The sequence below is a fragment of the Somniosus microcephalus genome, chromosome 16, assembly GCF_052327205.1.
Source record: "Somniosus microcephalus isolate GS21.2 chromosome 16, FLI_Smic_1.0, whole genome shotgun sequence".
Lineage (NCBI taxonomy): Eukaryota > Metazoa > Chordata > Chondrichthyes > Squaliformes > Somniosidae > Somniosus > Somniosus microcephalus.
The window spans coordinates 4468638-4483318 of NC_141002.1; the positions used below are offsets into that span (position 1 = coordinate 4468638).

The 14681-nt window shown below is 55.9% G+C and overlaps 1 protein-coding gene across 4 annotated transcripts in view; it reads right to left on the minus strand.

Moving 5' to 3' along the window:
• The window catches only part of mical3a (microtubule associated monooxygenase, calponin and LIM domain containing 3a), a 706722-nt gene that overhangs the window by 287682 nt on the left and 404359 nt on the right, over positions 1 to 14681 (minus strand). For all 4 annotated transcript variants that reach the window (XM_086008561.1, XM_086008560.1, XM_086008562.1 and 1 more), the window contains one exon: positions 1962 to 2046. In XM_086008561.1, coding sequence (XP_085864687.1) covers positions 1962 to 2046 — 85 coding nt within the window. The remainder of the gene's footprint in view (positions 1 to 1961; positions 2047 to 14681) is intronic.

Here is a 14681-nt window from a genome sequence, read left to right on the forward strand (position 1 = left end):
GCCGCGGCCGGGTGCAGGCAGCTCCTCCTTAACGGAAGGAGGAGGCCTGCACTTCCCGAGCCTGCCGCACCGCATCGGGCGCCGCAGCGCCGGAATAGCGCCGCAATGCGGCGCGTAGCGCCAGTTTTCAGGCGCAAACAGCCTTCAGTAGCGCCGGCAGCCGTTTGGGCGCGGCGCTACTGAATTTTTGGCGCGCACAGCGCGACTTAGCACCGGCGCTAAATTTCCGGCGTTAAGCCCCGGCGCAGCGCAACCTCAATTTCTAGGCCAGCATCTTTATCAAAGTGAAACATCCCAAGTCATTCTGTGATGACTCTTTATTTACACACTTATGTCTTGATTAAACTTTTAAAGCTGAATTTTCTGACCTGTCTGTTGCTTCCATGGCAATGTCTGGTTTCCCAGCTGTGTTCCTCTCTAAGCAACTGTGGCTGGTTTCATCTAAGCTGCCTCCACAATGCACTCATGGCATTGAGTGATATACAGATCGTAGAACTCCTGCCTGCTTCCAGCTTCATGTTCATTGCTGACCTGTTGTAGATGTTCTTAAAGGATCGTGAATTGGGCAGACATTCAGTCCCCGTGTTACTGGATCTCCATCAGTCGGTCCCCGTGTTACTGGATCTCCATCAGTCGGTCCCCGTGTTACTGGATCTCCATCAGTCGGTCCCCGTGTTGCTGGATCCCCACCAGTCGGTCCCCGTGTTGCTGGATCTCCACCAGTCGGTCCCCGTGTTACTGGATCTCCACCAGTCGGTCCCCGTGTTACTGGATCTCCACCAGTCGGTCCCCGTGTTACTGGATCTCCACCAGTCGGTCCCCGTGTTACTGGATCCCCACCAGTCGGTCCCCGTGTTACTGGATCCCCACCAGTCGGTCCCCGTGTTACTGGATCCCCACCAGTCGGTCCCCGTGTTACTGGATCCTCACCAGTCGGTCCCCGTGTTACTGGATCCCCACCAGTCGGTCCCCGTGTTACTGGATCCCCACCAGTCGGTCCCCGTGTTACTGGATCCCCACCAGTCGGTCCCCGTGTTACTGGATCCCCACCAGTCGGTCCCCGTGTTACTGGATCCCCACCAGTCGGTCCCCGTGTTACTGGATCCCCACCAGTCGGTCCCCGTGTTACTGGATCCCCACCCCTGTCACCTCACACTATGAGCTCAGTCACTCTCTGGGTTAATGGCTGTAACTGTTCCTGATGAGTTTTGGATGTGAACGTTGCTCATTAATGAATTACTGTCTCCTTAATGAATGAATTAGAATAAGCAGTGCTGCTGGTGAAGTCTCTCTGAAAGCCTTTGCTAACACCTTAAACATGCCAGCCGGACCCAAAGTGAAGGTCGGAGATTTATTTGAGCAGCGGTGCCTGTAAATTGCAGATTGATTGGGAATGTCCAGCTGATCAGCCAGTAACTTGGAATTCCATCCTCCACATGTACACTTCGCAATTCATAACGGATGCACAAGCACTGTATTTGGGACAAAGTAATTCAGCCAGGAACGCTGCCAGGCAGTGGGTAGTGAATGGACTGAGTGGGGTGGGGTGAGAGGACAGGGAAACAAGAGATTAACAAACTCAGTCAAGTTGAGGGGTCAGTCACGATGTGCCGGACTGCAGAATGAGACAAAGAGGGGGTGAAAGCGAGAGACTCTTCGCAACAGCCAGTCTGGGTCTGATTTACGGAAATGGGAGATCTTCTGATGCCAGAATCTCTTCACTCGATAGCTCAGTGTCAGGGGGTGGGAGTGGAGGGACAGGAGGGCAGGGGGTGGGGGGGTGGGGGGGGGGGGGGGGGGGGGACTGCGGGGTTCTTCTGCCGACTCCCTTTCCTAGCTTTCTGCATCATCTGAGCTCACAGACTCGTAAATCCATCGATTCATTCCATCGCACAGTCTAGCAATCCCGCCCCTGAGGGGGTAGGGAATCCAACCGCTGTTAAGAAGAGCACAACATCTACCTGAGGCTCCATCGGCGTACTGATCCTGGGGGCCATCCATTCCAACCGGGCTCATGGTCGGCAGCGGAGGGGGGGACATTTGGTCCTGCACAAGACAAAAAGGAAATTCAATAAAGTCTCGCAAAAAGGTTATCAGAACACAGGGACTGTACACAACAAGACCGGGAACACACGGACTGTACACAACAGGACCAGGAACACACGGACTGTACACAACAGGACCGGGAACACACGGACTGTACACAACAAGACCGGGAACACACGGACTGTACACAACAGGACCAGGAACACACGGACTGTACACAACAGGACCGGGAACACACGGACTGTACACAACAAGACCGGGAACACACGGACTGTACACAACAGGACCAGGAACACACGGACTGTACACAACAGGACCGGGAACACACGGACTGTACACAACAAGACCGGGAACACACGGACTGTACACAACAGGACCAGGAACACACGGACTGTACACAACAGGACCGGGAACACACGGACTGTACACAACAGGACCGGGGACACACGGACTGTACACAACAGGACCGGGAACACACGGACTGTACACAACAGGACCGGGAACACACGGACTGTACACAACAGGACCGGGAACACACGGACTGTACACAACAGGACCGGGAACACACGGACTGTACACAACAGGACCGGGAACACACGGACTGTACACAACAGGACCGGGAACACACGGACTGTACACAACAGGACCGGGAACACACGGACTGTACACAACAGGACCGGGAACACACGGACTGTACACAACAGGACCGGGAACACACGGACTGTACACAACAGGACCGGGAACACACGGACTGTACACAACAGGACCGGGAACACACGGACTGTACACAACAGGACCGGGGACACACGGACTGTACACAACAGGACCAGGAACACACGGACTGTACACAACAGGACCGGGAACACACGTACTGTACACAACAGGACCGGGAACACACGGACTGTACACAACAGGACCGGGAACACACGGACTGTACACAACAGGACCGGGAACACACGGACTGTACACAACAGGACCGGGAACACACGGACTGTACACAACAGGACCGGGAACACACGGACTGTACACAACAGGACCGGGAACACACGCAATGTACACAACAGGACCGGGGACACACGGACTGTACACAACAGGACCGGCGACACACGGACGGTACACAACAGGACCGGGGACACACGGACTGTACACAACAGGACCGGGGACACACGGACTGTACACAACAGGACCGGGGACACACGGACTGTACACAACAGGACCGGGAACACACGGACTGTACACAACAGGACCGGGAACACACGGAATGTACACAACAGGACCGGGGACACACGAACTGTACACAACAGGACCGGCGACACACGGACTGTACACAACAGGACCGGGGACACACGGACTGTACACAACAGGACCGGGGACACACGGACTGTACACAACAGGACCGGGAACACACGGCCTGTACACAACAGGACCGGGAACACACGGACTGTACACAACAGGACCGGGAACACACGGCCTGTACACAACAGGACCGGGAACACACGGACTGTACACAATAGGACCGGGAACAGACAGACTGTACAAAACAGGACCGAGGAACACACGGACCGTACACAACAGGACCGGGGACACACGAACCGTACACAACAGGACCGGGGACACACGGACTGTACACAACAGGACCGGTAACAGACGGACTGTACACAACAGGACCGGGGACACACGGACTGTACACAACAGGACCGGGAACACACGGACTGTACACAACACGACCGGGAACACACGGACTGAACACAACAGGACCGGGCACACACGGACTGTACACAACAGGACCGGGGACACACGGACTGTACACAACAGGACCGGGAACACCCGGACTGTACACAACAGGACCGGGGACACACGGACTGTACACAACAGGACCGGGGACACACGGACTGTACACAACAGGACCGGGGACACACGGACTGTACACAACAGGACCGGGGACACACGGACTGTACACAACAGGACCGGGGACACACGGACTGTACACAACAGGACCGGGAACACAGGGACTGTACAAACCAGGACCAGGAACACACGGACTGTACCCAACAGGACCGGGAACACACGGACTGTACAAAACAGGACCGGGAACACACGGACTGTACACAACAGGACCGGGAACACACGGACTGTACACAACAGGACCGGGGACACACGGACTGTACAAAACAGAACCGGGGATACACGGACTGTACAAAACAGGACCGGGAACACACATAGACTGTACAAAACAGGACCGGGAACACACAGACTGTACAAAACAGGACCGGGAACACACGGTGTGTACAAAACAGGACCGGGAACCCAAGGACTGTACACACCAGGACCGGGAACACACGGAATGTACAAAACAGGACCGGGGACACACGGACTGTACACAACAGCACCGGGAACACACGGACTGTACACAACAGGACCGGGGAGACACGGACTGTACACAACAGGACCGGGAACACACGGTCTGTACACAACAGGACCGGGAACACACGGACTGTACACAACAGGACCGGGGACACACGGACTGTACAAAACAGGACCGGGAACACACGGACTGTACAAAACAGGACCGGGGAAACACACGGAATGTACACAACAGGACCGGGAACACACGGATTGTACAAAACAGGACTGGGAACACACGGAATGTACACAACAGGACCGGGAACACACGGAGTGTACACAACAGGACCGGGGAACACACGGACTGTACACAACAGGACCGGGACACACGGACTGTACACAACAGGACCGGGGACACACGGACTGTACAAAACAGGACCAGGAACACACGGACTGTCCACAAAAGGACCGGGAACACAGGGACTGTGCAAACCAGGACCGGGAACACATGGACTGTACACAACAGGACCGGGAACACACGGACTGTACACAACAGGACCGGGAACACACGGACTGTACACAACAGGACCGGGAACACACGGATTGTACACAACAGGACCGGGGACACAGACTGTACACAACAGGACCGGGAACACACGGACTGCACACAACAGGACCGGGAACACACGGACTCTACAAACCTGGACCGGGAACGCAGGGACTGTACACAACAGGACCGGGAACACACGGACAGTACACAACAGGACCGGGGACACACGGACTGTACACAACAGGACCGGGGACACACGGACTGTACACAACAGGACCGGCGACACACGGACTGTACACAACAGGACCGGGGACACACGGACTGTACACAACAGGACCGGGGACACACGGACTGTACACAACAGGACCGGGAACACACGGCCTGTACACAACAGGACCGGGAACACACGGACTGTACACAACAGGACCGGGAACACACGGCCTGTACACAACAGGACCGGGAACACACGGACTGTACACAATAGGACCGGGAACAGACAGACTGTACAAAACAGGACCGAGGAACACACGGACCGTACACAACAGGACCGGGGACACACGAACCCTACACAACAGGACCGGGGACACACGGACCGTACACAACAGGACCGGGAACAGACGGACTGTACACAACAGGACCGGGAACACACGGACTGTACACAACACGACCGGGAACACACGGACTGAACACAACAGGACCGGGCACACACGGACTGTACACAACAGGACCGGGGACACACGGACTGTACACAACAGGACCGGGAACACCCGGACTGTACACAACAGGACCGGGGACACACGGACTGTACACAACAGGACCGGGGACACACGGACTGTACACAACAGGACCGGGGACACACAGACTGTACACAACAGGACCGGGAACACACGGACTGTACACAACAGGACCGGGAACACACGGACTGTACAAAACAGGACCGGGAACACACGGACTGTACACAACAGGACCGGGAACACACGGACTGTACACAACAGGACCGGGAACACAGGGACTGTACAAACCAGGACCAGGAACACACGGACTGTACCCAACAGGACCGGGAACACACGGACTGTACAAAACAGGACCGGGAACACACGGACTGTACACAACAGGACCGGGAACACACGGACTGTACACAACAGGACCGGGGACACACGGACTGTACAAAACAGAACCGGGGATACACGGACTCTACAAAACAGGACCGGGAACACACATAGACTGTACAAAACAGGACCGGGAACACACAGACTGTACAAAACAGGACCGGGAACACACGGTGTGTACAAAACAGGACCGGGAACCCAAGGACTGTACACACCAGGACCGGGAACACACGGAATGTACAAAACAGGACCGGGGACACACGGACTGTACACAACAGGACCGGGAACACACGGACTGTACACAACAGGACCGGGGACACACGGACTGTACAAAACAGAACCGGGGATACACGGACTCTACAAAACAGGACCGGGAACACACATAGACTGTACAAAACAGGACCGGGAACACACAGACTGTACAAAACAGGACCGGGAACACACGGTGTGTACAAAACAGGACCGGGAACCCAAGGACTGTACACACCAGGACCGGGAACACACGGAATGTACAAAACAGGACCGGGGACACACGGACTGTACACAACAGCACCGGGAACACACGGACTGTACACAACAGGACCGGGGAGACACGGACTGTACACAACAGGACCGGGAACACACGGTCTGTACACAACAGGACCGGGAACACACGGACTGTACACAACAGGACCGGGGACACACGGACTGTACAAAACAGGACCGGGAACACACGGACTGTACAAAACAGGACCGGGGAAACACACGGAATGTACACAACAGGACCGGGAACACACGGATTGTACAAAACAGGACTGGGAACACACGGAATGTACACAACAGGACCGGGAACACACGGAGTGTACACAACAGGACCGGGGAACACACGGACTGTACACAACAGGACCGGGACACATGGACTGTACACAACAGGACCGGGGACACACGGACTGTACAAAACAGGACCAGGAACACACGGACTGTCCACAAAAGGACCGGGAACACAGGGACTGTGCAAACCAGGACCGGGAACACATGGACTGTACACAACAGGACCGGGAACACACGGACTGTACACAACAGGACCGGGAACACACGGACTGTACACAACAGGACCGGGAACACACGGATTGTACACAACAGGACCGGGGACGCAGACTGTACACAACAGGACCGGGAACACACGGACTGCACACAACAGGACCGGGAACACACGGACTCTACAAACCTGGACCGGGAACGCAGGGACTGTACACAACAGGACCGGGAACACACGGACAGTACACAACAGGACCGGGGACACACGGACTGTACACAACAGGACCGGGGACACACGGACTGTACACAACAGGACCGGCGACACACGGACTGTACACAACAGGACCGGGGACACACGGACTGTACACAACAGGACCGGGGACACACGGACTGTACACAACAGGACCGGGGACACACGGACTGTACACAACAGGACCGGGAACACACGGCCTGTACACAACAGGACCGGGAACACACGGACTGTACACAACAGGACCGGGAACACACGGCCTGTACACAACACGACCGGGAACACACGGACTGTACACAATAGGACCGGGAACAGACAGACTGTACAAAACAGGACCGAGGAACACACGGACCGTACACAACAGGACCGGGGACACACGAACCGTACACAACAGGACCGGGGACACACGGACCGTACACAACAGGACCGGGAACAGACGGACTGTACACAACAGGACCGGGAACACACGGACTGTACACAACACGACCGGGAACACACGGACTGAACACAACAGGACCGGGCACACACGGACTGTACACAACAGGACCGGGGACACACGGACTGTACACAACAGGACCGGGAACACCCGGACTGTACACAACAGGACCGGGGACACACGGACTGTACACAACAGGACCGGGGACACACGGACTGTACACAACAGGACCGGGGACACACAGACTGTACACAACAGGACCGGGGACACACGGACTGTACACAACAGGACCGGGGACACACGGACTGTACACAACAGGACCGGGGACACACGGACTGTACACAACAGGACCGGGAACACAGGGACTGTACAAACCAGGACCGGGAACACACGGACTGTACCCAACAGGACCGGGAACACACGGACTGTACAAAACAGGACCGGGAACACACGGACTGTACACAACAGGACCGGGAACACACGGACTGTACACAACAGGACCGGGGACACACGGACTGTACAAAACAGAACCGGGGATACACGGACTGTACAAAACAGGACCGGGAACACACATAGACTGTACAAAACAGGACCGGGAACACACAGACTGTACAAAACAGGACCGGGAACACACAGACTGTACAAAACAGGACCGGGAACACACGGTGTGTACAAAACAGGACCGGGAACCCACGGACTGTACACACCAGGACCGGGAACACACGGAATGTACAAAACAGGACCGGGGACACACGGACTGTACACAACAGGACCGGGAACACACGGACTGTACACAACAGGACCGGGGACACACGGACTGTACACAACAGGACCGGGAACACACGGTCTGTACACAACAGGACCGGGAACACACGGACTGTACACAACAGGACCGGGGACACACGGACTGTACAAAACAGGACCGGAAACACACGGAATGTACACAACAGGACGGGGAACACACGGAGTGTACACAACAGGACCGGGAACACACGGATTGTACAAAACAGGACTGGGAACACACGGAATGTACACAACAGGACCGGGAACACACGGAGTGTACACAACAGGACCGGGGAACACACAGACTGTGCACAACAGCACCGGGACACACGGACTGTACACAACAGGACCGGGGACACACGGACTGTACAAAACAGGACCAGGAACACACGGACTGTCCACAAAAGGACCGGGAACACAGGGACTGTGCAAACCAGGACCGGGAACACATGGACTGTACACAACAGGACCGGGAACACACGGACTGTACACAACAGGACCGGGAACACACGGACTGTACACAACAGGACCGGGAACACACGGATTGTACACAACAGGACTGGGGACACAGACTGTACACAACAGGACCGGGAACACACGGACTGCACACAACAGGACCGGGAACACACGGACTCTACAAACCTGGACCGGGAACGCAGGGACTGTACACAACAGGACCGGGAACACACGGACAGTACACAATAGGACCGGGGACATACGGACTGTACACAACAGGACCGGGGACACACGGACTGTACACAACAGGACCGGGGACACACGGACTGTACCCAACAGGACCGGGAACACACGGACTGTACAAAACAGGACCGGGAACACACGGACTGTACACAACAGGACCGGGAACACACGGACTGTACACAACAGGACCGGGGACACACGGACTGTACAAAACAGAACCGGGGATACACGGACTGTACAAAACAGGACCGGGAACACACATAGACTGTACAAAACAGGACCGGGAACACAGAGACTGTACAAAACAGGACCGGGAACACACAGACTGTACAAAACAGGACCGGGAACACACGGTGTGTACAAAACAGGACCGCGAACCCACGGACTGTACACACCAGGACCGGGAACACACAGAATGTACAAAACAGGACCGGGGACACACGGACTGTACACAACAGGACCGGGGACACACGGACTGTACACAACAGGACCGGGGACACACAGACTGTACACAACAGGACCGGGGACACACGGACTGTACACAACAGGACCGGGGACACACGGACTGTACACAACAGGACCGGGGACACACGAACTGTACACAACAGGACCGGGAACACAGGGACTGTACAAACCAGGACCGGGAACACACGGACTGTACCCAACAGGACCGGGAACACACGGACTGTACAAAACAGGACCGGGAACACACGGACTGTACACAACAGGACCGGGAACACACGGACTGTACACAACAGGACCGGGGACACACGGACTGTACAAAACAGAACCGGGGATACACGGACTGTGCAAAACAGGACCGGGAACACACATAGACTGTACAAAACAGGACCGGGAACACACAGACTGTACAAAACAGGACCGGGAACACACAGACTGTACAAAACAGGACCGGGAACACACGGTGTGTACAAAACAGGACCGGGAACCCACGGACTGTACACACCAGGACCGGGAACACACGGAATGTACAAAACAGGACCGGGGGCACACGGACTGTACACAACAGGACCGGGAACACACGGACTGTACACAACAGGACCGGGGACACACGGACTGTACACAACAGGACCGGGAAAACACGGTCTGTACACAACAGGACCGGGAACACACGGACTGTACACAACAGGACCGGGAACACAGGGACTGTACAAACCAGGACCGGGAACACACGGACTGTACCCAACAGGACCGGGAACACACGGACTGTACAAAACAGGACCGGGAACACACGGACTGTACACAACAGGACCGGGAACACACGGACTGTACACAACAGGACCGGGGACACACTGACTGTACAAAACAGAACCGGGGATACACGGACTGTACAAAACAGGACCGGGAACACACATAGACTGTACAAAACAGGACCGGGAACACACAGACTGTACACAACAGGACCGGGGACACACGGACTGTACACAACAGGACCGGGGACACACGGACTGTACACAATAGGACCGGGAGCAGACGGACTGTACAAAACAGGACCGGGAACACACGGACTGTACACAACAGGACCAGGAACACAGGGACTGTACAAACCAGGACCGGGAACAAACGGACTGTACACAAGAGGACCGGTAACACACGGACTGTACACAACAGTACTGGGAACACAGGGACTGTACAAACCAGGACCGGGAACACACGGACTGTACACAACAGGACCGGGAACACACAGACTGTACACAACAGGACCGGGAACACTGGGACTGTACAAACCAGGACCGGGAACACAGGGACTGTACAAACCAGGACCGGGAACACACGGACTGTACACAACAGGACCGGTAACACACGGACTGTACACAACAGGACTGGGAACACAGGGACTGTACAAACCAGGACCGGGAACACAGGGACTGTACAAACCAGGACCGGGAACACACGGACTGTACACAACAGGACCGGGAACACACGGACTGTACACAACAGGCCCGGGAACACAGGGACTGTACAAAACAGGACCGGGAACACACGGACTGTACACAACAGGACCGAGGACACAGACTGTACACAACAGGACCGGGAACACACGGACTGCACACAACAGGACCAGGAACACACGGACTGTACAAACCAGGACCGGGAACACAGGGACTGTACACAACAGGACCGGGAACACACGGACAGTACACAATAGGACCGGGGGACACGGACTGTACAAAACAGGACCGGGAACACACGGACTGTACACAACAGGACCGGGAACACACGGACTGTACAAAACAGGACCGGGAACACACGGACTGTACACAACAGGACCGGGAACACACGGACTGTACACAACAGGACCGGGGACACACGGACTGTACAAAACAGAACCGGGGATACACGGACTGTACAAAACAGGACCGGGAACACACATAGACTGTACAAAACAGGACCGGGAACACAGAGACTGTACAAAACAGGACCGGGAACACACAGACTGTACAAAACAGGACCGGGAACACACGGTGTGTACAAAACAGGACCGCGAACCCACGGACTGTACACACCAGGACCGGGAACACACAGAATGTACAAAACAGGACCGGGGACACACGGACTGTACACAACAGGACCGGGGACACACGGACTGTACACAACAGGACCGGGGACACACAGACTGTACACAACAGGACCGGGGACACACGGACTGTACACAACAGGACCGGGAACACACGGACTGTACACAACAGGACCGGGGACACACGAACTGTACACAACAGGACCGGGAACACAGGGACTGTACAAACCAGGACCGGGAACACACGGACTGTACCCAACAGGACCGGGAACACACGGACTGTACAAAACAGGACCGGGAACACACGGACTGTACACAACAGGACCGGGAACACACGGACTGTACACAACAGGACCGGGGACACACGGACTGTACAAAACAGAACCGGGGATACACGGACTGTGCAAAACAGGACCGGGAACACACATAGACTGTACAAAACAGGACCGGGAACACACAGACTGTACAAAACAGGACCGGGAACACACAGACTGTACAAAACAGGACCGGGAACACACGGTGTGTACAAAACAGGACCGGGAACCCACGGACTGTACACACCAGGACCGGGAACACACGGAATGTACAAAACAGGACCGGGGGCACACGGACTGTACACAACAGGACCGGGAACACACGGACTGTACACAACAGGACCGGGGACACACGGACTGTACACAACAGGACCGGGAAAACACGGTCTGTACACAACAGGACCGGGAACACACGGACTGTACACAACAGGACCGGGAACACAGGGACTGTACAAACCAGGACCGGGAACACACGGACTGTACCCAACAGGACCGGGAACACACGGACTGTACAAAACAGGACCGGGAACACACGGACTGTACACAACAGGACCGGGAACACACGGACTGTACACAACAGGACCGGGGACACACTGACTGTACAAAACAGAACCGGGGATACACGGACTGTACAAAACAGGACCGGGAACACACATAGACTGTACAAAACAGGACCGGGAACACACAGACTGTACACAACAGGACCGGGGACACACGGACTGTACACAACAGGACCGGGGACACACGGACTGTACACAATAGGACCGGGAGCAGACGGACTGTACAAAACAGGACCGGGAACACACGGACTGTACACAACAGGACCAGGAACACAGGGACTGTACAAACCAGGACCGGGAACAAACGGACTGTACACAAGAGGACCGGTAACACACGGACTGTACACAACAGTACTGGGAACACAGGGACTGTACAAACCAGGACCGGGAACACACGGACTGTACACAACAGGACCGGGAACACACAGACTGTACACAACAGGACCGGGAACACTGGGACTGTACAAACCAGGACCGGGAACACAGGGACTGTACAAACCAGGACCGGGAACACACGGACTGTACACAACAGGACCGGTAACACACGGACTGTACACAACAGGACTGGGAACACAGGGACTGTACAAACCAGGACCGGGAACACAGGGACTGTACAAACCAGGACCGGGAACACACGGACTGTACACAACAGGACCGGGAACACACGGACTGTACACAACAGGCCCGGGAACACAGGGACTGTACAAAACAGGACCGGGAACACACGGACTGTACACAACAGGACCGAGGACACAGACTGTACACAACAGGACCGGGAACACACGGACTGCACACAACAGGACCAGGAACACACGGACTGTACAAACCAGGACCGGGAACACAGGGACTGTACACAACAGGACCGGGAACACACGGACAGTACACAATAGGACCGGGGGACACGGACTGTACAAAACAGGACCGGGAACACACGGACTGTACACAACAGGACCGGGGACACACGGACTGTACACAACAGGACCGGGGACACACCAGAACCGGGAACACATGGACTATACACAACAGGACCGGGGAACACACGGACTGTACACAACAGGACCGGGACCACACACACTGTACAAAACAGGACCAGGAACACACTGACTGTACACAACAGGACAGGGGAACACACGGACTGTACACAACAGGACCGGGGAACACACGGACTGTACACAACAGGACCGGGGACACACGGACTGTACACAACAGGACCGGGGACACACGGACTGTACACAACAGGACCGGGGACACACGGACTGTACACAACAGGACCGGGGACACACGGACTGCACACAATAGGACCGGGAACAGACAGACTGTACAAAACAGGACCGGGAACACACGGACTGTACACAACAGGACCAGGAACACAGGGACTGTACAAACAAGGACCGGGAACAAACGGACTGTACACAAGAGGACCGGTAACACACGGACTGTACACAACAGGACTGGGAACACAGGGACTGTACAAACCAGGACCGGGACCACGGGGACTGTACAAACCAGGACCGGGAACACACGGACTGTACACAACAGGACCGGGAACACACGGACTGTACACAACAGGACCGGGGACACACGGACTGTACACAACAGGACCAGGAACACCCGGACTGTACACAACAGCACCGGGGACACACGGACTGTACACAACAGGACCGGGGACACACGGACTGTACACAACAGGACCGGGGACACACAGACTGTACACAACAGGACCGGGGACACACGGACTGTACACAACAGGACCGGGGACACACGGACTGTACACAACAGGACCGGGGACACACGGACTGTACACAACAGGACCGGGAACACAGGGACTGTACAAACCAGGACCGGGAACACACGGACTGTACCCAACAGGACCGGGAACACACGGACTATACAAACCAGGACCGGGAACACACGGACTGTACCCAACAGGACCGGGAACACACGGACTGTACAAAACAGGACCGGGAACACACGGACTGTACACAACAGGACCGGGAACACACGGACTGTACACAACAGGACCGGGGACACACTG